Here is a 23,365-nt window from a genome sequence, read left to right as displayed (position 1 = left end):
TGACTGAAATATGGCAGCACCCAATGCCCCTATTATGTATGGCATTGATTCATTACTATTTGGTGAATCACTAAATCACCAAAACCACTTCCTGCAACAGATTTACTTGTAAACCTCTTATCTGAGTAATGACCAAGCCCAGCCCTGCTTAGCTGTATGAAATCATAGCCTGAGGTTGTGTGACTGCAAGCATAAACTGTGCAGTTCTCATTTCACAAAATGTAGTCTCACATTCTGCTTCACCATCTCACAGGAAAACGAATATTTTCCTGGATCTCATGCTAACATGTTCGTTCCTTTCTCTTAGCTATCCTGGTCTAGGATAAAAAAGTGGGGGATACCTTACACAAGGCTGGTTAAAGGGAAGGGTAATTTCCTCTGCACTAACCCCTAGATCTCTACTAGCTATAATTAAAATTGATAAAAATGGGGATCTACTGCAGTATAAAAAATAGCAGGGTTAGATCACATCCTGAACAAACACACAATTTCTAATTTAGGACAACATTTTTGTCAGAAAGAATAGGGTGAAATTTTTCAAGCCAGGATGCCTAATGTTAGGCTCCTAAATTAAAGGAGCCTGACTATGTGCTTAGAATCCTCACTTTAGGTACAAGTGGTCTAGTTTTCAAGGGTGCCGAGACCCACAATTCTTGATTTCTAAGGAAGTGGAGGGTGCTCAGCACCTCTGAAAATCATGCCACCAGATTTGAAAATTATGACCCATGTCCTTACAGGGAAGAAAATACAGGCTTATAAGGACAAGATTCTGTTGAGGAAAATCCTGGTTCCTGCATGCAGCTTGAATAAATATGCTCAGGGCAATTCCCCAAAGATCCTTGGTCCCAGGCCATGAAGTGCCTAGCAGCAGTGCAACAGTCCATGAGCTACAGTAGCACTGCCGGAGTCTGTGCCCGCTATATGGGATGAGGGTTCTGTTTGGCAAGTAGTTCTGGATAGTTGTGGACACACTGCCCAAACTTTGCACCTCCTCTGACCTACCTCACCTCCAAAAAAAACCCTGCAGTGAGGCAGAAGAAATCCAGCAGACAGTTCACCAGACCCTTGCGCGGGCTCTGAGCATCCTGTCCCGCCATGTGCAAAGGACTGCCTTGGTTCCAGTACAGGAGGGTACAACTTATGAAGGTGGTCTGGACAGTAGGGCAGGATTTGACCTTATCATTGTTTGTTTGTGCTAAAAATATACTGTCATTTAATTACAATTAGACTGTGTTACTTTTGCTTTAAAATAAATGGTTTTCTTTCCTGTTTCTCTGTGTTGATGCCAGTGTAAGGCAAAGCTTTTAGACTAGTGCATCTACATATGTAATGAAGGAGAATTTACAATAGGATCTTACTGTATGTGACACGGATATATCATTCCCCCACCCCTTGGTAAATTGTTTTGCTGGAGGCTACATCATTCTATCAAGGTAGTATGTTGGGAGTTGATGGAAGCATGAATGATTCACCATGTACAAAGCCTAGCTGAACTGAGTTGAGCTGCAGCATGTTGGGCTGGCCTTTGATGCAGACTGGTTGGACAGGTTCCTGGTCTGCTGAGGAACCGGTTTGACAGGCCTGTTATGCCAACAAATTCTGGTATGATTCCATGTTCTACAGAATGTAGAAACCTGCCCAGCCAGTTAAATGAAAGGCATATTAGGTTATCCATTGCACATTGTATGTATCTTAGGTGCAGCAGATCTCTTCTCAGCATTCTCTAGTGTGGTCCACAGCAGCTTCCTCATTTCATTTATGCCTGCGGTTTATAGCTTAAGGGAAAATCAGCAGGAAATATTCATCATCCCTGATCGAGAACAGAACTTTTCACACTTAAAACAAAAGGGTGAGTTTTAAAAATCTTTTTTAAACGTTGAACTTGTTTAAGAAACCCACCTTATAAAATCAATGTTACCACACTTAAAGATGTAGAGTTGCTGTTTTTAATGTATCAATTTATTAAATACCATTTATTCCCGCTTCTGTGGTTGTTGGTGACATCATTTTTGAAAGTATAACTTTTGACACTTCTGTATGTAGCTGAAATCAGCTATTCTGTCTATAATAATATTTAATGGGGAGCAGTCTACTAGACTAAGCACAGAAGAGGGAGATGGGTACTCCTGAATTCTAGTCAATGCTCTGCCATTGATTTGGTGGGTGAACTTGGGAAAGTGTCTTAATTTCTCTGCCTTAGTTTTCTTATTTGTAGATGTGATCATATCTAACTCAGGGGGCTGTTGTGGCAAAGTAAAGTGCTATACAAGCACAAAGTGCTACTACTGTTATATTTCATCTTAGACCAACTTTTAAAAAAATATTCAGTTTTATGGTGTGAGTTAATTCACAAACCTTGAGTTAGCATAACCATAACTGACTTTATGGTCAATGTTCAGAAGCCTGCTGTTTCTTAGATGTAAGAAACTTATTTTAAATATGTTTTGATGTGTAATAAGTAATTTACAGTTGCAATATGAGTAAAGCCCAAATCAGAACCCCAGATCCATACAGCCCTGAAAATTGTGACTGTTTGGAATCTGAGTATATTCACAGGTACAGTGTCAAATAAGAAGAATAAAATAGTATAGAAAACAAAGGCTATGGAATTTGGTAACTGATTAACTACTGGCACTCAAAAGTACTTGAGCTGAATAGAAAGGAATGAAGACAGGTTTTATCATGCCTGTTAGGACAAATAACTCTTAATCTGAAGTAAATGTGAATCTTCCTTTTATCTATGTAACTATACTTTTGAAAACAATCTTATAACCACTTCCCTCTCCCCAGGAAACTTGTTTGAGTGTATCTTTAGAGAAAATAATTACAGGGCTTTTGTGAGATGTAGAGAAACATTCTGTACCTAGTGGGTTATGTTTTAGAGCAACTTGTGGGAATGATGCTCTATACAAAGTATAGGAGAATTTAAGATAACCTCACAACAGGAAGTCTCATCCCAGTGAGTGCTTACTACATTGGCACTGCAGTTTGATGTAAAAGTGAACAGTTATCTTTATTAGGCTCTGATAGAATGCCAGTAAATAGGCCAGCTGAACATCAAAAAAATGCTGTGAATGACAGACTGAACTGACCTTCTCATTGGCAGCACTGTGTCTGCTTGATAAGACAGGATGTTCTCTTCAAAGTGTAGGAAAAGGGAAAAGAACAAAAGGAAAGGTTTTTCACTCTTATGGAATACAATTCAGAAAAACTGGTTCATTTTTAGAGGCTAAAATCTGTGATTGAAAATTGTAAAATATTAACAATCTACATATTTTAAAGAATAAATATTTTTCCAAAAAAAAGGAAATATAAATATTATACCTATTGTGTCAGGTGATAAGTTTCATTCACAAAAATGTTTCCTTTATCAGTATTGGGGAAAGTGCATTTGTGTATACAGACAGGTAGATCAAATGTGTTTGACCCAGTATTTTAATTTATGGGAATTGCTTGGCATTGTTTTCTAGTAGACACACACCATGGTGATGGGTTCTATAGACAAACCAAAATCAGAGATATAGGGAATAAGAGCTAAGACTCCAGGGCCTCCAACTCTGGCAGTGGCTTGCTTGTGCCACTTTGGACATGACACGGCCCAAGCTTGTGAAGGGCTGAGCACCTTTTGTGTAGTACTGAGCATGCTCAACTTACATTACAGTCAGGATCTAGCCTTTGTCTCTTTGTGCTTAAGTTCCCTGTTAAATAAAGATGGTAATACTTTGGAGGGTTGTTCCAAGGTGTAATTAGCTAATATCTCCCAAGCGTTTTCAGGTCCTTAGATGACAACCACAATAGAAGTTTAAAGTATTATAATTATTATTGTGTTCTTATCATAGAACTGTATTACTTGTATATGCCTGCAGCCCTTCTATATTGAAAGGGATATTGTCAAGCCGTGCAAATCCAGAGTTTGCTCTACTTTATAATATACTCTAAAATCTGGCAGGGGACACATTGTGGACTATAAATTACTCCAGTAGCCCTTTGTTTTCTAAATCTAGAGCACTGGAACACAGTACATTTTTAAAATTTCAACTACATAAATCAGACTTTCAAATACTACTTTCCCTCTCACCCAGAGTGACTTTTTTGTTTGGTTGGTTTGGGGTTTTTTTCGGGTGGGTGGGGTGATGGAGCGTTACGGGGGGGGGGTGTTTGTTTTTTCTGTTAAAGTCCCATCATTCATCACAGTAAAGGTTGATGGTAAATTTTCATGATGATTTTCCAAAGCTGGAGTAAATCAAATCTGCCATTAAAACAGCTACACAATAACATATTTTGCACTTTTGGTTCCTCTCTCTGGTCTGTCACTGGTATTAACATACACTATTCCCAAATTTGTCACTCTTCTACTTAGAGTCTTTGGACTAGGCATGCTTGCCAAATATTCCAAGTTAAGCTCCAGTGGTAACACAGAGGAATAATAACTATGTAAGAAATGAAGAGAATCAAACTGGTAGAGAAAAAGAATTTTTTCAAAGGGCTGGTCTACCCTACCGCTTAAGTCGATGTACCTTACATTGCTCACAGGTGTGAAAACGACACCTCCCTGAGTTATGTAAGTTACATTGACCTAAAGCAATGTCCATACCATGCTATGTCAACAGGAGATGCTCCCCCTCTGATGTAGCTTCTGCCTCTCGCGGAGGTGAAGTAATTATGCTGACGAAAGAACACTCTCCCGTTGACATAGCACGTCTTCACCAGATGCACTACAGCGGCACAGCTGCATCGGTGCAGCTGCGCCGATGTAGCACGGTAGTGTCAACTTGCCCTATGTTTTGGAAGTAACTATGGATCTGGTCCTTCTAGCAAGTGTAGTTATTACTACCTTAAGTAGTCCCATTGAAATCTCTGTAATAAGCTCTACAATTAGCACCCAGTCCTGCACGTACTGACTACTATCTAACTGTAGCACTGTGAAGCTAGCTATCAGAGTTAGTATCATAGTCCTACAGCTCATGTTCCTTAAACAGGCATGATAGCTCTAAGCAATATGGAGAGGGAGCCCATTCAGCCTTCTCCCTTTCCATGTTTGTCTGCTCTGCGAGAAGGGAAGAATTGATGCTGACTTGACTTCAAAAGTGGTTGGGGAAGCTGGTTTAAGAAGCGTTCCTCTGCTCGAAACTATAATCAAGTGTTAGTAGTCACTCCTCCCACCAGAAGTAACTGTTGTCAGCACCACAGAGCTGTAGCAAACTCTATCTGCTCCCCAGCGGAGGGGATTGGGTGGGTCAGGGAATTGCCAGTTTCTAGTTTGTTCGTTCAAGTGCCATCCAGTGTTTCCATCACTTGGTGGTTTGGTGATCTCAGTCCAGTGCCCTGTGGCAAAAGACCTAGTTGCAAAAGCACCATTACAACTGATGCTAACTGACATCCTTATTGATTGTCTTAACAGAAAGACCAAAGAATTAATGGTCTTGGAGAACAAACTACACATTTACCTGGGAGGTGGATCCTCCAGAGTTCAGGGAGGTCATAAACACACTGGCCATGCAGTGGGGAGAAATAGGGGATTTCACTTGCTAAGAGTGGTTGAGCTAGTAGCTTTCATGAGCACTAAAATGCATACACATGTGTTTTTGAGTAAAAAGGAAACATTTTCCTCATCTTTTTGATAATAGGGCAAAATAAAATTCAAATGTAGATTTTCTAGGTGATTTTTAAGATATGTAACTCAAAGTTGTTTTTAATCTAAATTAAGCTAATAAAAGCAAGGAATTCTGAGTTACCTGCTTATCTGGCTACCCCTATTGCACCCATGTATATGATCTATAGGATCACTTTATGTTCTAAGTATGCCTACTATACATTGATACAGCACCTAAGCTATTGGTGCAATAACAGGCTTTTCATTATATCTGTGCTTCTGGGAGCACTGCAATAATAGTAATTCAATCAATAGCTTGATAAAATTGCTGGTAAATAATCCAGGTCACCCAGTAACAAGGACATTAATATTAACCTATAATTGATAACTAACAGTTCCATACTAACAGCAACCCTTGCATCAATTTAACTAGATTCCACCCCGTTTCAGAGTTGTTTTTAGATAAATATTTTAACACCAAGGTTAATGTGTTATGTTAAGGGTTCCTTTGAAAGCTGGCCATGAGTCCACAGAAACCTTTGAATCTGTTCAGCAACAATGCCAGAGTCTTTTTTCCCACAGTTTTATTATCTAGATGTGGATATTTACTCCTGTTAGATGAATGATATGGTGTCCCAGTTCAATTAGTAAACGTAAACATCTAGTGTAAATTAATTTGGAATAGAATGTTTTTCAGTAGTTCATTAGTACATTTAATTAGTCAGGTATCTACTCAGTAAGTTGTGGCCAAGTTTGTCACCATGGGTCAGGTTTTTCTGCAGAAAATCAAATAAATGACTCTTTAGTGGAAAGTAGGTACAGGAGGAAAAGTTCACTGTAATATGATTTTCAAACACTATTATACTTATTCTAGTATCAATTACTACAGTTTAAATTAGGAGTAACCCCAACGAAGTCAGTGGAGTTACATTGCCTTAAAAACCAATGAGAGAATTGGGATCATGCAGTTTATAGGAAAAACAATTGCAGAAATGTTTGTAATTACTGATACTAATTTTATTGCAATGCTTTTTGCATCTCACCATATCGTATTTCCCATCATAAACTTAGCCGATCAATTTATTTTATTTATTTTTTTAAATCTTCTACTTGACCACCTAGATTCCTCATTGCAGCATTAACTCATTAGCTATAAATACATATTTGGAAGTAAAATTACAATTCAGAATTAAGTTTGATGAACTTTATAGCTCACACTCCTAACTGAACTATAAGATGCAGGGTTTTGTGCAAACATACTAGGAGTGTCCTATTTCCACAAATGTTGAGATGCATTGAAACCTGACTATCTGTGAGAAAGAAGTTATTTTCTCATGCTTAGGAGAACCAAGACATAATTAATTGTACTAAACAGTTAACTCGTAAGAAATCTGAGTCCAAGCATGGTGAAGTGTATTCTCTCCTAGAGCAGCTTTATAGACCAAAACATGAGTTTGATTTATGGTAGCATTACTGACCTAGCAACTTTGGGTGATTTTTACTGTTACTTAACAGAGCTTAGCATAAATTCAAGGACAGCTTTCCTTCTTCAGTATGAGGAAGCTGCCAGCAAAGTCTTCCTAGTCCTGAACTCTCAAGTTTGAAGGCTTCAAAAGAAAAATGTAATAGCATATTTTAGAAGGTTTTGAGATGATACGAAAGACACAAAAATCTCTACAGTAATAAAAAGTGAACAAACAAACAATATTGAGGAATGAGAAAAAAAATGGGCTAAAAAAATTTTCAAAGCCTTTGTTAGTAATAGGTATGTACCTAACTGGGACTTGTAATATTTTCAGCATAGTTGAACTTTAAAGGTTTCAGAGTAGCAGCCGTGTTAGTCTGTATTTGCAAAAAGAAAAGGAGTACTTATGGCACAATCTGATGAAGCGAGCTGTAGCTCACGAAAGCTTATGCTCAAATAAATTTGTTAGTCTCTAAGATGCCACAAGTACTCCTTTTCTTTTTTTAAATTTAAAGTGTATTTAAAAGCTTTGATTCTAATCTGACCATATTTCAGTTTTTCTTTGTTTTAGATCTAATTGTGATTTAGAAAGTTTCTCCATTTTTACTTTCTAGTGCAGTGATACTCAGACTGAAATTCCTGAGCTGCAAGTGGCTCTTTAATGTATCTCCTGCAGCTCTTTGCAGCACATGACAACAAAACAGTGTGATTTAATTATTAACCAATCAGTCTGTTATTAATTCATTGTAGTTGATAAAATAATACTTGTTCAGTCATTTTGTTGTATTTTATATATATATTTTGTTTCTCTTACGATAGTACTATATATATATATATATATATATATATATATATAAATTATACATACATATATATATATATTTCCCATCATACTGCACTATCGTAAGAGAAACAAATAATTCACACTCCTATGGCTCTTTTGGGTAATGCTGATTGCTAATTTGGTTCCAGAACTACTGAGGTCCCAGTATCACTGTTCTAGTGACTTAAGCATTCAAGTATGTGACTGAATAATCTAACAAGGGGAAGGTGAAATAGCAAGATAGACCTGATATGGTAAACATTAAAACATATACAACTCATTTACTAATGTGAGTAAATAGCATGTGTTCGTAGGACTGGCCTATAGCCAAGCAAGCGCAAGTCTTCCAAGCTCATAATTATGCCATATCTACAAAGTTCTTGATGTTTTTGTGTGTATATAATGGAGTTCTGAAAAGGAAGAATATAGTTAGAAGAAAGTTGGATATGATCCTTCAGTTTATACATATGTAAACTTCCAAATTAAAGTCCCTTAGTTTTGCTTCCCTGAAGAGAACAGGTGTGGACCCAAAGAACGTTTCCCTGTAGTTTGGGTGAAGATGTTCTATGGGCTAGCTCCTCACCAGAGGTTAATAAGTGAAGTTTACAAGGAGAATCTGGCCCTACATGTTTATACCGTTATATAAAACACGAGCATGTATCTTTCCTGGGCTCTAGGCACTGCTGCTATACTAAACATAAATACAGCAGCCTCCCCAAAGCCAGGAAGGAAAAGAAAACGCTCCAACCACAGCTTCCAACCCTCATTATACAGATCCCGGCCTTCAGTGCGCCCTTCCCTCCCCAAAACTCTGGGGAAAAGATGGATTTTGCAGCATGACCTGATGAGGAACAGATTAAGGCTCCAGCAGCTGAAGGGAATTCTAAAGCTGGGACCCAATAAATCCAAAAGCCTCTTATGTTGGATACCAGGGTGAATTTGTTCCCTTTCATGTCAGGTCTTTTCTCGCGGATTACATTTTTCACGGACGGTTAGGCTCCCAAATGCACCCTGGCTTTCCAGCAGGATGGACTGACACGTGCGGTACTCGGCGCTGCCGTTCTGGGGTTTCATGACGGTTCCCGGGTCGCCAGCTTCGTGACTCTTCTCTCGTTAGATGGCGTTTCCCGTTACGGCCGCGGGGAATCTCACAAACCCAGGGGGAAATCCACAGCCGGCGTGGGGCGCTGTGGGGCCCGGGACCGGGCGTGGGGCGCTGTGGGGCCCGGGACTTTTTAAAAAGTAGGTTGTGGGGAACGTGGGCGGCGGCGGCGGCGCATCCTCCAGGCCGGTGCCAAGACACCCCCCCTCCTTTGGCGGCTGTTGCACCCCCATGCTGACGTTTAGCCCAGTCCCGTGGGCGGGGGGAAGGAGGGAGGTTCTTTTTGCCCGTCACCTGCCTGCCGCCCCCGCGCGCGGGCCTCAGAGTGCCTCTAAGGACCGCTCCCAAAAAGCCCCCGCCCCCGGGGCAGGGGATTCTCGCGAGAGTGGGAGGGTCTCGCGAGAAGTCGCCGGCCGACGGGGGGGCAGCCCCTGAGGCGCCCGGTGGGCGGGGCGGGGGCGCCGAGCGGCGCTTTGCTCCGCCCCGCCCCGCCCCGCCCGCTTTTCTCTTTCCCGCCGTTGGCCCCGAGCCGCTGGAGACTAACCAGCCGCCGCCAGGTAACCGCCCCCGTCCCTCTCTGGTAGCGCGACCCGCGCGCGGCTCCCGTCACCGCGTCGCTGCCCAGGGCGTCTCGCCCGCCCCGACGCCGCCGAGACCCGGGCGGGGCAGCCCTGCCGCGCGGCCAGCGGGCTCGGGGGAGGCCCCTTCCCCGAAACGGCCGCTCTGTGCCGCCCCCCGGGGTCCCCGGCCCCGCCCCACAAGAACACGTGCCGTCCTCCTTTCCGCCCCCCCCCCCGGCCCCAGCAGCCGGCTCCGAATAGCTCCCTGGGGTCCCTGAATCAGCCCCTGCCCCCCGATACTGCCCCGTGCTCGCTGCTCGCAAACCCTGCCCCGACATGTCCCCTTCTCTCCGCCCCCCGGCTGTGACACCGCAGCCCTCCCTCCTCCCCGCTCAGACCGCTCGCTTGTTACTGACCGTGGCAGTCATCGTCAGGAAGGGAGGGAGGATGATATTTGGCCCCCTCAGCCCGTGGACAGGGCTGCAAACACAGCTGTCCCCTTTGGGCTCCTGTGAAATACCCACGTCTCTCAGCGGGAGAAGGAAATGATGCATCCTCTCCGGGCAGCTTTGGGGGCTCTAAAGGCTGCATGTGCTCCAAGGCACCAACCACAGAGGGAATCCGTGGGGGAGGGATTTAGCCCTTTTAGTAGGTGAAGACATCTCAAAAGATTTGCTCTTTCCACGGATAAAAGTTGGTCCAATAAAAGCTATTAGTTCACCTCTCCTGTCTCACTCAGGAAATCTCAAGTCATTTTTATGAAAGAATTAAAATTAAATGGCTCATCTTGTAGAGGTAAACTCATTGTTGTTTTTTCGAACTTGCTTGTCCTGTTCCCTACAAGGTGTATATGTACTGGTAAAGCATGTTGTGTCCATCTAAATGAAACAGACTTCGCCCCAAAGTTAAACTGTAAAAATTGCAACCTTGTCCACCACGTACTTCATGGGCTTTGCACTATGGCCTTAAAGCTGATGCAGTCAGACTAAGCCTGTGTCTATTCCAGGGTTTTTCTGCAAAAATATCTACTTCTGGGAGTCCTTGTATAGACATCAGAGGGGTAGCCATGTTAGTCTGGATCTGTAAAAGTGGCAGAGAGTCCTGTGGCACCTTATAGACTAACAGACGTATTGGAGCATAAGCTTTTGTGGGTGAATACCCACTTCGTCAGATGCATGTATTGGAAATTTCCAGAGGCAGGTATAAATATGCAAGCAAGAATCAGGCTAGGGATAACGAGGTTAGTTCAATCAGGGAGGATAAGGCCCTCTTCTAGCAGTTGAGGTGTGAACACCAAGGGAGGAGAAACTGCTTTTGTAGTTGGCTAGCCATTCACAGTCTTTGTTTAATCCTGAGCTGATGGTGTCAAATTTGCAAATGAACTGAAGCTCAGCAGTTTCTCTTTGAAGTCTGGTCCTGAAGTTTTTTTGCTGCAGGATGGCTACCTTTAAATCTGCTATTGTGTGTCAGGGAGGTTGAAGTGTACTGCTACAGGTTTTTGTATATTGCCATTCCTAATATCTGATTTGTGTCCATTTATCCTTTTACATAGGAACCATCCAGTTTGGCCGATATACATAGCAGATGGGCATTGCTGGTACATGATGGCATATATTATATTGGTGGACATGCAGGTGAATGAACCGGTGATGATGTGGCTGATCTGGCTAGGTCCTGTGATGGTGTCGCTGGTGTAGATATGTGGGCAGAGTTGGCATCGAGGTTTGTTGCATGCATTGGTTCCTGGGTTAGAGTTACTATGGTGCGGTGTGTAGTTGCTGGTGCGAATATGCTTCAGGTTGTCTGTGGGCGAGGACTGGCCTGCCTCCCAAGGCCTGTGAAAGTGAGGGATCGTTGTCCAGGATGGGTTGTAGATCAGTGATGATGCGTTGGAGAGGTTTTAGCTGAAGACTGTATGTGACGGCCAGTGGAGTTCTGTTGGTTTCTTTCTTGGGCTTGTCTTGTGCAGGAGGCTTCTGGGTACACGCCTGGCTCTGTTGATCTGTTTCCTTATTTCTTCGTGTGGGTATCGTAGTTTTGAGAATGCTTGGTGAAGATCTTGTAGGTGTTGGTCTCTGTCTGAGGGGTTGAGCAAATGCGGTTGTACCTGAGCGCTTGGCTGTAGACAATGGATTGTGTGGTGTGTCCGGGATGGAAGCTGGAGGCATGAAGGTAGGCATAGCGGTTGATGGGTTTTCAGTATAGGGTGGTGTTAACGTGACCGTCACTTATTTGCACCATGGTGTCTAGGAAGTGGACTCCCCATGTAGATTGGTCCAGGCTGAGGTTGATGGTGGGATAGAAAAATTCCACCATGATTTCAGTAGCTTCCAGGGTTTCCTTCCCATGGGTCCAGATGATGATGTCATCAATGTAGCGGAGGTAGAGAAGGGGCGTGAGTGGACAAGAGGTGAGGAAGCGTTGTTCCAGGTCAGCCATGAAAATGCTGGCATATTGTGGGGCCATACGGGTGCCTATAGCGGTGCCACTGGTCTGGAGGTATATATTGTCACCAAATTTGAAATAATTGTGCGTGAGGATAATGTCACAGAGCTCAGCAACAGTTGGGCTGTGGCATCATCAGGGGATACTGTTCCTGATAGCTTGTATTCCATCTGTGTGTGGGATGTTCGTATAGAGAGCCTCTACATCCATGGTGGCTCGGATGGTGTTTTCTGGAAGATCACCAATGCATTGTATTTTTCTCAGGAAATCAGTGGTGTCACGGAGATAGCTGGGAGTGCTGGTGGCGTAGGGTCCGAGTAGAGTGTCCACATATCTGGACAGTCCTTCAGTGAGAGTGCCAATGCCCGAGATAATGGGGCATCCAGGATTTCAGGGATTGTGGATCTTGGGTAGTAGAATAATCCCAGTCGGGGCTCTAAGGATATGTTGATTTGTTCCTGTGTTAGTGTAGGATGTGTCCTGAGTAGATGGTGCAGTTTCTTAGTGTATTCCTCAGTGGGATCTGAGGAAAGTGGCCTGTAGAATTTGGTATTGGAGTTGTCTGGCAGCAGTAGTCAGGCCTGTTCATGATGACAACAGCACCTCCTTTATCAGCCTCTTTGATTGTAATATATAGATGACTTTTTTGTGGCTGCTTGCACTTTTAATAGTAGTCTAACCTCTGGAGTGTCAACAGCATGATGGTGTTATGAATGTTACTGGCTGCAAGAGCTTTTCTTAAGCATGTCCACCAAAGTTGGTAACAGCTAGAGAGCAGCATCAATACAGCTGAGTGAAGGACTTTTCTTTTTTAGAGCAGTGGGTGGCATCAGGCAGCTTTCTCCTGTTCCTCCCTCTGCTGGAGGTAGTCATGCATTCATGTACATTCAATTCAGTGTTTCAAGCTCTTTTTCAGAGCCATGAAGGCTGTTTTGGAATCAGTCCTTAATATCCAGACTCAGCTTTGTTCATTTTTATCACATGCCAGTTGTGCTTATACAACTGCCCAGCCTTGTCCAGGGATATTCCTGAACACTGACTGCTAGAGGCAGGAGAGTAAGCAGAGTATACATGATCATGTGTTGAACATCTGCCATGACTGGCATCTCGTTTTGGGGTTACAAAGCTGATGGAGTTTAGGACAATTCCACTACTTTTTTTTCTTTTAATTTCAGCATTATGTACCATTGAAAATAAATTTTGTGGGAAATTTGTTCAGAAAAACCTTAGAGACAATCCCCAAAAGTGGAAGACAATTTTAAATCACATGCCCTCCAACTGAAAATGACAGACCCTAGATGTTCAAATCTAAGGGTGTAAGCAAGGATGCATCATCTGATCTCTACTGTCCTGACTGCTCAAAGAGAGAGAGAGGTGTTTTCTCAGTCAGCTCTATTTAAAAGCTAATGAAAACAAATGTCTAAAAGACATTCCTAATGTTATTAGGCAATGGGTTCTACAAAGAAGCATTGTATGATGGCTCAAGGTGAAGCATTTCAGCTGTGAAGATGTATGGAGACCTCTATCACGACTTCAGTTGGTGACCAGTAGTTATCCGTAATTCCAAAAGGTAACTTGTTTTGTGTTGAGTTGTGTTTAATATGAGAACCTTAGCTAACTTGAAACTTATAGCCAGTGCAATAGGTGATGTAATTCAATCTCCAAGAGCCAAAGCAGATTCAAGCATATCTGGGGCTGTCCGATGTCTGTTTTATGTAAGGTGGACATTTTGAGCCTCCACACAAGTCTCTTTTATATGTTTTTATCCTCAAACACGGCTGTAAGATAAAGAAGTACTAATATCCCATTTTAGTGATGAGGAAGTGAGGCATAGAGAGGCTAAGTGGCTTTCCCAAAGACATACAGGAAGTATGTGAGAGAGCAAAGACTTGGAGCCAGGTCTTCCAAGTCCTAGGTTAGCCCTCAAACCATTGAACAATCCTTCCTAACGTGAAGAGTTTAGGAGACCTATTGTTTGTGAAAGAAGTTGCAGCCTCAATACATATGTTTATGTAGCTCATGGACTTGTACGTTAGAAAGTACAGCTGCTTGGTTACTCCTAGGTCTTGCGGGGTATGAGGAGAAACTTTGCATTTTACCTCAGAAACTCAGGGAGCCCTGGCCCCTTCCAATTGCAGGTCTTAAAAGTCAGTCTCCAGCATGCTCGGTCAGAATCGTCATTTAAGAATAACTCAAAAGGGATGGGGGATTATTTGTGTACTTATGTATCATTTGTATTACAGAACAATAATAACTAAGATCAGGACCAATGGTGGGTAGGTACTGTACAAGCATATAATAACAGTCCCTGACTCCAAAAGTTTACAATGTAAAGAGACAAGCCAACGGCTGGGAGAGAGGAAAGATAATTATCCACAGTTTCACAACTGAGGGATAGATTGCATGGCTTTTCCAATGTCACACATCTGTGTCAGCACCAGGAATGAATCCAGTTCTGAGTTCCAATGCAGTACCCTAACCACAGCACCTTGCTTCCTCTCCAGATTACCTGGGGAGATCCTCTTCATTGTGGAACCCCTCATAAGGCAGCAGGAGCAGCAGTAGGTAGGAATTTCTTTGCAGTGTGACTCCATTTGAGTCATATTGTTGGAGTCTGAGAGGAATCTGATTCAATGCAGAGACACAGGACCCTGTGACTTTGATGGATCCCAAGATCCTCAGGGATTTTGGGGGATCTGCAATTCTGAGACCAACCTCCTATTCTTCTGTGAGGAGACAATCCCACTCCTGGTGGCAGAATTTAGAGAAAATTACCAGGGGAACCTGAGTGTTCCTCTTCATCTGATTTCCTCCTTTAGGAATAAGCATCTGGGCCCATTTCTAGAATTATATGCATAAAGAAATACATGTGCACACCCTGTGTTTTTTTTTTTAGCCAGTTGGCCCCTTTTACAAAATTGTATTGAAGCATTTTCAAATTGTAAAATGTGGGGATCATAAGGTAATTTTGGTAATCAGGAATTAGATTAAAATGTTTTTAAACATGGAAAAAGTGTGAACAATCCTTAAAAATCTATCATCTAATTTGAATTTGGTAGGTGTTCTTTAAAAAAAAAAAACTTTTATTATACAATAGTTTTTAGCTTTCGGCAAGATAATTAGAACTTACCATACTTTTAAGGTGAACGATTGTCACTAAATAAACACAACTTGACAATGACAGGCTGTGGGCTTTGTATTTCATCATGGCTGCAAGTCATACTCTGATACATGCAAACGTAAATGTTGTCAATCTTTCATTACAGGCATGCAGCTGTCTTCAGAAATAAACTTCATAGCTATGTAATTTAAAACTAAAAAGGATAGAGTGAACAAGTACCATAGATAAGATAAGTGAAAACAGTTACATTGGAAAAGACAAGATGAATGTTTCTGGAGGAAGTTGTGGGAGCCCTAGCTCTGCTGAATCTACTGGTGACATCTTCAAGGATCTGTGGTCCAAACTAAAAGAATGTCATGATAAAGAAGTACAAGGTAAATTATTCCAACTAGTGCTGTATGTTGATGGCGTTTGATGTATTTATGAACAGGATTATATGAAGGGGTTGCCTGCGATAGGACTTGATGATCCAGAAGTCCCTTCCTGTGCTGTGCTCCTGTGTATGTAAACTGGGAACTGTTACTACAAAGGAGCTTTGCATAATCACAGGTTTCAGAGTAGCAGCCGTGTTAGTCTGTATTCGCAAAAAGAAAAGGAGTACTTGTGGCACCTTAGAGACTAACAAATTTATTAGAGCATAAGCTTTCGTGAGCTACAGCTCACTTCATTGGATGCTGAGCTGTAGCTCACGAAAGCTTATGCTCTAATAAATTTGTTAGTCTCTAAGGTGCCACAAGTACTCCTTTTCTTTTTACAAAGGAGCTTTGTTTACAGTTAGATTAGGAGGCTATTTTTAACTGTTGTGCTTGTTTTTAGAAGTAAAAAGTTTACTCTGGGGCTCCAATCCTGCAAGTGAGCCAGGACGAAACATCTCTGACTACGATGGCTTGTGTTACGCAGTAGGTCAGATTGGATGATCACAGTGGTGGTCCCTTTTGGCTTTAAAATCTGAATATTCTTGCAAGGTTGGAACCTAAGCAATCAAACTGTACAAATGAGCTCATAAATCTACCAAGTAAAGTTACTTAACCTGAACTGACCTTTACAGTTGCTTTGGAGGTACTTAGTGCTATTTTGCTATTAATGCTTCATAATTGAAAGTCACTGGTTTTAAAGGAAAAACAAGTTACCAAGCCCAATGTTTTTTTTCCTCCTTTTTTTTTTTGATTTCCCTTTCTTCTTTCATCTTCTAATGCATAAAACCAATGGACTGTATAAATATTAACACTTGTGGTTCTGTCTTGAGAAAAAGCCAAGTGGTAATGTCTCTAGTTTTAAATATTCACAATGAAATTTATAATGAAAGAATAAATAGCTTCTGTTATATTTTTTAGCCTTTGTGTTACTGGTTGTACCATGATTATGACTCTTAGAAGGCATTGTACATCTGCATTCTTGAGTATTGGGGAGAATTTAAAAACATCCAAAAATGAGAGGAATTATCACAGCATGTAATTTTTATATTTTATCATATTTATAATATTTCCTTAAACAATTTCCGTGTGTGTTTTCTCTTTCTAAAAATACGTGGTCCAAACTTAAAACCTGGTCTCTCAAACCTTAAATCACATGAATAGTTGTTAATGCATGATTAGTGCTTTTGAACTGATTTAGAACAGTGTTTTACTTGAACTTCCGAAAATGCATTGTTGTACATTAAAGACTATGCAAATCACTTTGGAAGAGAAGCAGATGACTTATTAGGAATTAATGTAGGCCCCAGTTGTGCAATTAGATCCTTGTAGGCAGATGGTTCCACCTCCATGGAGTCTCACTGATTTCAAAATGAGTACAGGGATCTGTCTATGGAGGCCTGATTGCAGGATCAGTCCTTAGTTTTCAAATATGTAATGGCCCAATCTGATAAGATGCAGCTTCCCTCATTACTCCCACTGAAATTGGTGGGACATTTGATTCCACTCAGCAACTTGCAAGATTGGGCCTTGAGGATTTGTGTACGTGGTCAAAAACAGCTGTTGTTCGCTAAAAGGAAATTAATTTGCCGTTAGTTAAAAGAAAAAGATTTACCAACCAATTGCATTCTGGTTATTTTTTTTAACAAAAATCTTAGTTTGTATCCTGAGAGATAAAATAAGTTTTATAGAATGTCCTGAAAAACACAATGTTGTAGTTTATTTCTTAAAATATTATCTTTACTTCTGTTGATTTGATTCAATCTTGAGCTGGGTTTCAGTAGTGGGTGTGATGTCATCAGCAGATCATATGTTGGAGCATCAGAGTGGGATTTGGCAATCCATGGCATGTGTAAACATGAAAAACAAAAAAACTAAGACTTATGGGTGGTGTTGAATGCCCCTTTTTAGTTATTTGGGACATTCAGTATATATTTCTAAAGTTTTGGTTTTCTTTATATATTTGCATGTTCTCTTTAAAATGTGTATTGGGTAGGGCCAGGTAATTTTGCCACTAAGCAAACTTTTTCATGCCTAGCCCTTTGGTAGTGTGTTCCACAGGGTTGGGTAAAATTAAATCTTCCATGATAACATCAAAGACGTGCCTGAAGGATCGTTATTTTTTCCAAAAGGTGGGGAGAAGAGAAAATTTAAGTGCAAGAGAATATTTAAGACGCATCAAACAGAGACTTGCCTGGACTTTGCTTGTTTCTGAAGTCTATTAATAAGAATTAAATAAAATTGATTCATGAGTTTTAAATCTAGATGTCATCAAAAAATATATTACATATGATTATGTTTAGGAGAAATGGAGTGTTTGTTCAAGAAGTGAAGTACTTTGTGTATGCTTGTACTGACTGACTATCAGAGGACTGTTACTTCTGTTACAAATTCTGCTTTCTAGGGATTTGCAAATTAACATAAGTTACAACTGCCTGAAATTTTATAAAAGTTGTAATTTTTTTGAGCGCTTTAAATTGGTTACGTTTGTTTTTTATTAGTACATTGGAGGAAAAAATGTGTATGCACTCTCCATTGTGTGCTTGATCACACTAAATGGAAAAACAACTATTTTTTAACAAATGTAATTTTACAACTTCCGTACTTTGTCTTTAGAGAATAAATGAAGGCTTTTTCATTTTTTATCAGGCCAATTTATTCACCTTTGAAAAGCTGCTTCTCTGCTGACAAAATAGCTAATAGTTTCTGCCACAAACTTCCTGTGTGACCATGAGCAAGGCCTAATTATCAAAGGAGCTGTGCACCTGTAGTTCCCAATGACTTCAATGGAATTTGTGGTGATCAGTACTTCTGAAAATAGATCAATAAATCTCTGCCTCCGTTTTCCATTTGTGAGATGCATATCGTAATTAATACTTTCCTACTTCACACAGGATATTATCTAAGACTAATATTTGTGAAGAGCCCAGATCCCCCAACAGATATTAGTACTTACATACTAATTACAAATTAGATATGTGATATGAATAGTCTCTAAGTAGGTGTCGGATTTGTCACTCATCAACTTTGTATCTGAAGCATAATCTTTAAAACTAAATCTGAAGCTGTGTACTAGAAGAAACAAATATACCTATAATACATTGAACAGAGAAGGAGGTTTTTGTATAACAATAAAATAAATAATCCAGTTCTTCCCCATTACACCCATAGAAAACAGGAGACTATGATAAAAAAGATACGAGTCTTAGGACAGATAGGATTATGAAAAATAAAACACATTTTTGCATTGAAGGATCCCTGTAGGAGATGTGAAGGTTGAAGACTATGGAAAAAGTAAATACAATTATATTGAAATTGCTATCTTCATGCTCATCATAACTGTATTGTATCCTTACCTTCAGAATTAACCTATCCTCTCATCCATTCAGAGTAAATTTTATGTTTCTTAGGTGTCTCATAAAAGATATTTTTGACATCTTTAGAAGTATTTCCAAAAATTTGTCCTGCAGAATTTAGCAACTTCAGTAGAATAATAAAAGATTATTAGAAATATAACTCTTAAAATTGCATAGTAAAGCGATAGGTAACTTTACACTGAGTTTCCTCCGCACATCATTTTAAGATGACATAAGACACGTGGAAGTCTTCAAAAGGTTTTCAGCTATCACCTGTTTTCTCATGTGGAACTGTAATGCAAGATAGAAGGCATCTACCGCAATGATGAAGGTTGTGGGCCACACACCATTCTATTACATCCTGTTACTTAAAATGCTTGGCTTTTGAGGATAAAAAAGAGGTGCTATTAGGAGACTCTATGTATAATGGAATTTGGAATCTTCTCCCTATTAGGTCACTGTTTAAAACACAACCCATATTAGTAAAGATCAGAAATTGTCACCATATGACAGATGTGGACTCAGTACAATTGTTTCTGGACAGGCATCTGCATAATATAATTATAACCCAATCAGCCTATAACCCGTCAGGTGGAAGCCCCAGAACACACTAGTCCCATAAGAGAGAGAACTGCATTTCACATTCCAAGACCTGCAGTTCAAGTAAATGTTTGTTTGAATGTAAAATAGCATACATTTGAATGAATTACTAGGCTTTTTCTCTGGTTTCTCTTAACTAGTTGCATTTCATTTTTTTCTCAGACAGTGGAGTTAGATGCCAAGTCATATGCTAATGCAATGTTAATACTGAAAACTTAAGTATACAGGTCAAGAAATTAAAATGATGAAGTTCCTGAAGCTATGATAACTCTACTGTATTTAAATCTTAATTAAGGCATAAATAAGTCACAGTCCTTAATGAAAAATATTGCATATATGCATAATGCAGCCTAGTTACAAGTTTCATAACTTAACTTTTAAATGTTGAATGTTGTGTATTGATATTAACCTAAATGTTGATTTTAAAGATAGATTTAAAACATATAAAAAGCTTAATAAATATTCATCAAGTCACCTTCACATTGCACACCTTAAAGCAGTTAAAGCCTAACATCCCAGCAATAGGTCCCCTGCACCAAATCATCCACCTGCTTCACAAGAAGGTATCTGGAAAGGAGAAACTAAGTGGTTGTGATTAAACTTTCCACTTTAGACAAATATTTGGTTTGCTATGTATTGAACTCTGAAAACATAAAACTTTTTTGGAAACACAAGCATAGTCCTATTAGTTAGTGTGATCAAAGCTTCCTGGTATCCTGAAAGACAAAAAGGAAGAGATTATGGGTAACGTTAGTAATTCTACACTCTCAGATAAATGTAACAAACTGGATTCCTGCCTTCTCATTGTAATCATTTGACTTTTAAAAAAAAACTTTTTAAGTAACCAATTCAGCTCTTCCTGAATTCAGGTGAGAGGGGAGATAGTATTACTTATAGCATAGTACTTGGCCTTTTGAGCATTGCCTCTTCAGTTGGCGGCTCAGGTTGCCAATGTTACAATCTTAAATACTTTGCTGAACAGACTACCTGTTCATACAGGAGCCACATTGTTGTGCAGCCTCATTCCTTCTGATGGGTGTGGAGTAGGATTAAAGCACACTTTATAGGAGTTCTAATTGCTGATGTCTAATTGACTTTATGAATAGCAACCACTTTAAAAAATAAATAAATCCTCTTTCTGTGCTGTGTGACAGAACATAAAGTCACATAGGTGTTGAGTGCTTATGAGATAAGAAGTCTTTACATATGTCCCAAGAACTTTCTTTTGAAGTAGTCTCCATGCATTTTCTATCTCGTTGTTACCTTATCATTTTGTAACATCTATAGCAGAGATGGGCAAACTACGGTCCACGGGCCACATACGGCCCGGCCCCTGAGCTGTCAGCCTTGGAGGCTAGCCCAGCCCCTCCCCCGCTTTCCTCCCTCCCCCCTAGCTACGCCGCTGTGTGGACAGCGCTCTGGCTCACATCTCCTCTGGGGCAGTGTGGCGGTGTGGCTGGCTTTGGCATGGTAAGGGGGGCGTGGAGTAGGGGGTTGGCTAAGGGGCAGGGGGTCCTGAGGGGCAGTCAGGGGACAGGGTGCAGCTGGATGGGGCGGATGTTCTGGGGGGGGGGCAGTCAGGGGATGGGGTCCTGGGAGAGGGCAGTCAAGGGGTCAAGGAGCGGGGGGGGGTTGGATGGGTCAGGGGTTCTGAGGGGGGTGGAAAGTGGGAGGGGATGGATAGGGGGCGGGGCCAGGCTGTTTGGGGAGGCACAGCCTTCCCTACCTGGCCCTCCATACAGTTGCGTAATGCCAATGTGGCCCTCTGGCCAAAAAATTTGCCCACCCCTGATCTGTAGTGTGTTTTCACTGCATCTTTGTCTTGACTATTACTTTCCAAGTGGAAGCCTGAATACTGGAAGGTTTGCCAGAATAAAGACTAGCATGTATGTCAACAAGTAAACTTTCTTATTCAGCTGTTCTTGGGGGGGGGGGGAGGGGGCAGGGAAGGAAACGTCTTGACAATCCCAACCTCTACTTCTCCAAGCAAGGTCACAGTTTTTATTTTTGTGTTTTTATGTTATGTCTTTACTATGTCAGCACTTTCTTAATAAGGCTTTCATGAGATTATAACGTTAAAGAATATCCTTTTTTGTGAATGGCATGCTGGCACAAATATTTTTAGTTCAAAAGTTTTTTAAAATATGAATAAAACTGAAGTTTTTTTTGTTTTTGTTTTTTGTTTTTTTTTTTGTTATATGTTTGAAGAAGGCCGGGGCGGGGGAGGATTTCCTTATTCATTGGCTTCACATGTTTTATTCTTCCATTCTTAATTTTATTTGTCATGTATTTAGCATCTGATTATCTCCAACAGTTACATTTGGAGGGTCCCCTACATGTGTGAATCTTTCCTCTTCTGCACAGAGTAGATGTCTCAGATCCTCTGCATGACATGGATGACTAAATAGGAAAAGAGTGAGGAAGGCACAGAACGATGTGCATCATTCCTCAGATCATCTTAAAGAGGCTTTCTGGGAAGCTTCAGCCTGAGGAGTCCCTAGCAGCATGGCTCCATTAGAGCTGGAAGAATAGTAGTAGCCCCAGAAGCATGTCCTCCTTGTGAACTTAGGAACATTAAGCGGTGGTCCCTTAATGTTGCTTCTTTGTGTGTATCCATGATACTGTCCTTAGTTACATGACCGGATACTGAAATATTTGAAAATTCATGTCAGAAATCTTTTCTACAACTGTATATACCTACATAGTGTTGTGTACTACTACATGTCTGCAAAGTCCAAGAAAATTGTTTATGTGAATAGTACACAATATTCCCTACTTTTACAGCATAGCAGAGGTGAAGTATGTTTTTTACAGAGAAATTCCTTTATTAACTTAGGAGGGAAGCAGGTGTTATTTATTAAGGATCCCAGATAGCCAATAATGGGATCTTCATGGCTGTTCCTGAACTCAACCAAGAATTAATTCAGATATCATGGCAAGGTCCAAGTAGGCCCTGCCCTCTTAATCCAGGAGCCACTACTTTCCTCCTCCACTAGTTATATTGCAGCATTTTTTCCTCTTTCACAGATGGCAGGCAAGCATATTTCCATAGAGATTGACACCGAATGACTCTTGCATCACATACACCTGAATAAATCACATTCCTCGTGTGACTAAAACCCACTGGAATGGAAAAATGGAAACTGGAAAAATGTTTCCAAAGTAGGGCTTTGCAAACAACAATGCCGCTTCCTATCCAATGGGCCAACTTTTAGAATGAGTTATAAATTACCTGTGGACAAGAGAAAAGGGAGTGGTTAAATGTTATGAATGATTTTTAAAGCTCTCATAACTGAAAGGACAGTTCAGCTACACAATTGTGTTAAAATGAATCAAAAGATAATCCATGTTTTTTTCTTTTCACTTTCCAGGATTACAGTTGAAAATATCCAAACTGAAAAAGGAAAGGTGTTTGTAAGTACCTATCCATATGCCATACCGATATATTTTATAGGAGGAACATTTTAATATAGTTAATAAACTGTAATTCCTACATGATGAGTTGAGGACTTGAGGCCTGATCTTGCAGGCACCCATGTGCATAATTTGACTCACATGAGTAGTAATGTTGAAGTCAGTAATATACATGTATAAACATTTGCAGGATCTATAACCTAAAGTCCAGGTCTCCATCACTTGCATGAGTGGCTGGTGATGCAGTCTTCTGTAGTATTTCTAGGGTGCCCATCAAGGATGTTAATTCAGATATGAAAAAAAATAAGTAGGAAACCGTTTTTTAAGGTGAAGTTGCTGTTCCTTTATAATGTACAGAAGCAAGTGGCATAACCATGTTTTAAAATTTTTTTAGCTTACCAGTTTACCTTTAAATGCTTCCTCCACTAAGCTGGGTCATAGCGATTTGTATAAAGAACTCCAGCCTGAAGTAG

General features: G+C 40.6%; 1 protein-coding gene across 7 annotated transcripts in view; it reads left to right on the top strand.

Annotated features, from left to right (window-relative positions):
- Positions 1–1,066: 1,066 nt before the first annotated feature.
- RBBP8 (RB binding protein 8, endonuclease) overlaps positions 1,067–23,365 on the top strand; it is a 78,064-nt gene continuing 55,765 nt past the window's right edge. For 2 of the 7 annotated variants that reach the window (XM_038392070.2, XM_043507992.1), the window contains exons 1-5: positions 9,387–9,540; positions 13,435–13,558; positions 14,493–14,553; positions 15,255–15,483; positions 22,850–22,892. In XM_038392070.2, coding sequence (XP_038247998.1) covers positions 15,372–15,483; positions 22,850–22,892 — 155 coding nt within the window. In that variant the 5' untranslated portion in view covers positions 9,387–9,540; positions 13,435–13,558; positions 14,493–14,553; positions 15,255–15,371. Of the gene's footprint in view, positions 1,850–9,156; positions 9,541–13,434; positions 13,559–14,492; positions 14,554–15,254; positions 15,484–22,849; positions 22,893–23,365 lie in introns of those variants that run through there. The other 5 variants (XM_043507993.1, XM_043507991.1, XM_043507994.1 and 2 more) reach the window with 5 other exon arrangements.

This window comes from Dermochelys coriacea, chromosome 2 (assembly GCF_009764565.3).
Source record: "Dermochelys coriacea isolate rDerCor1 chromosome 2, rDerCor1.pri.v4, whole genome shotgun sequence".
NCBI lineage: Eukaryota > Metazoa > Chordata > Testudines > Dermochelyidae > Dermochelys > Dermochelys coriacea.
This window is presented reverse-complemented; position numbering and strand designations above follow the sequence as displayed.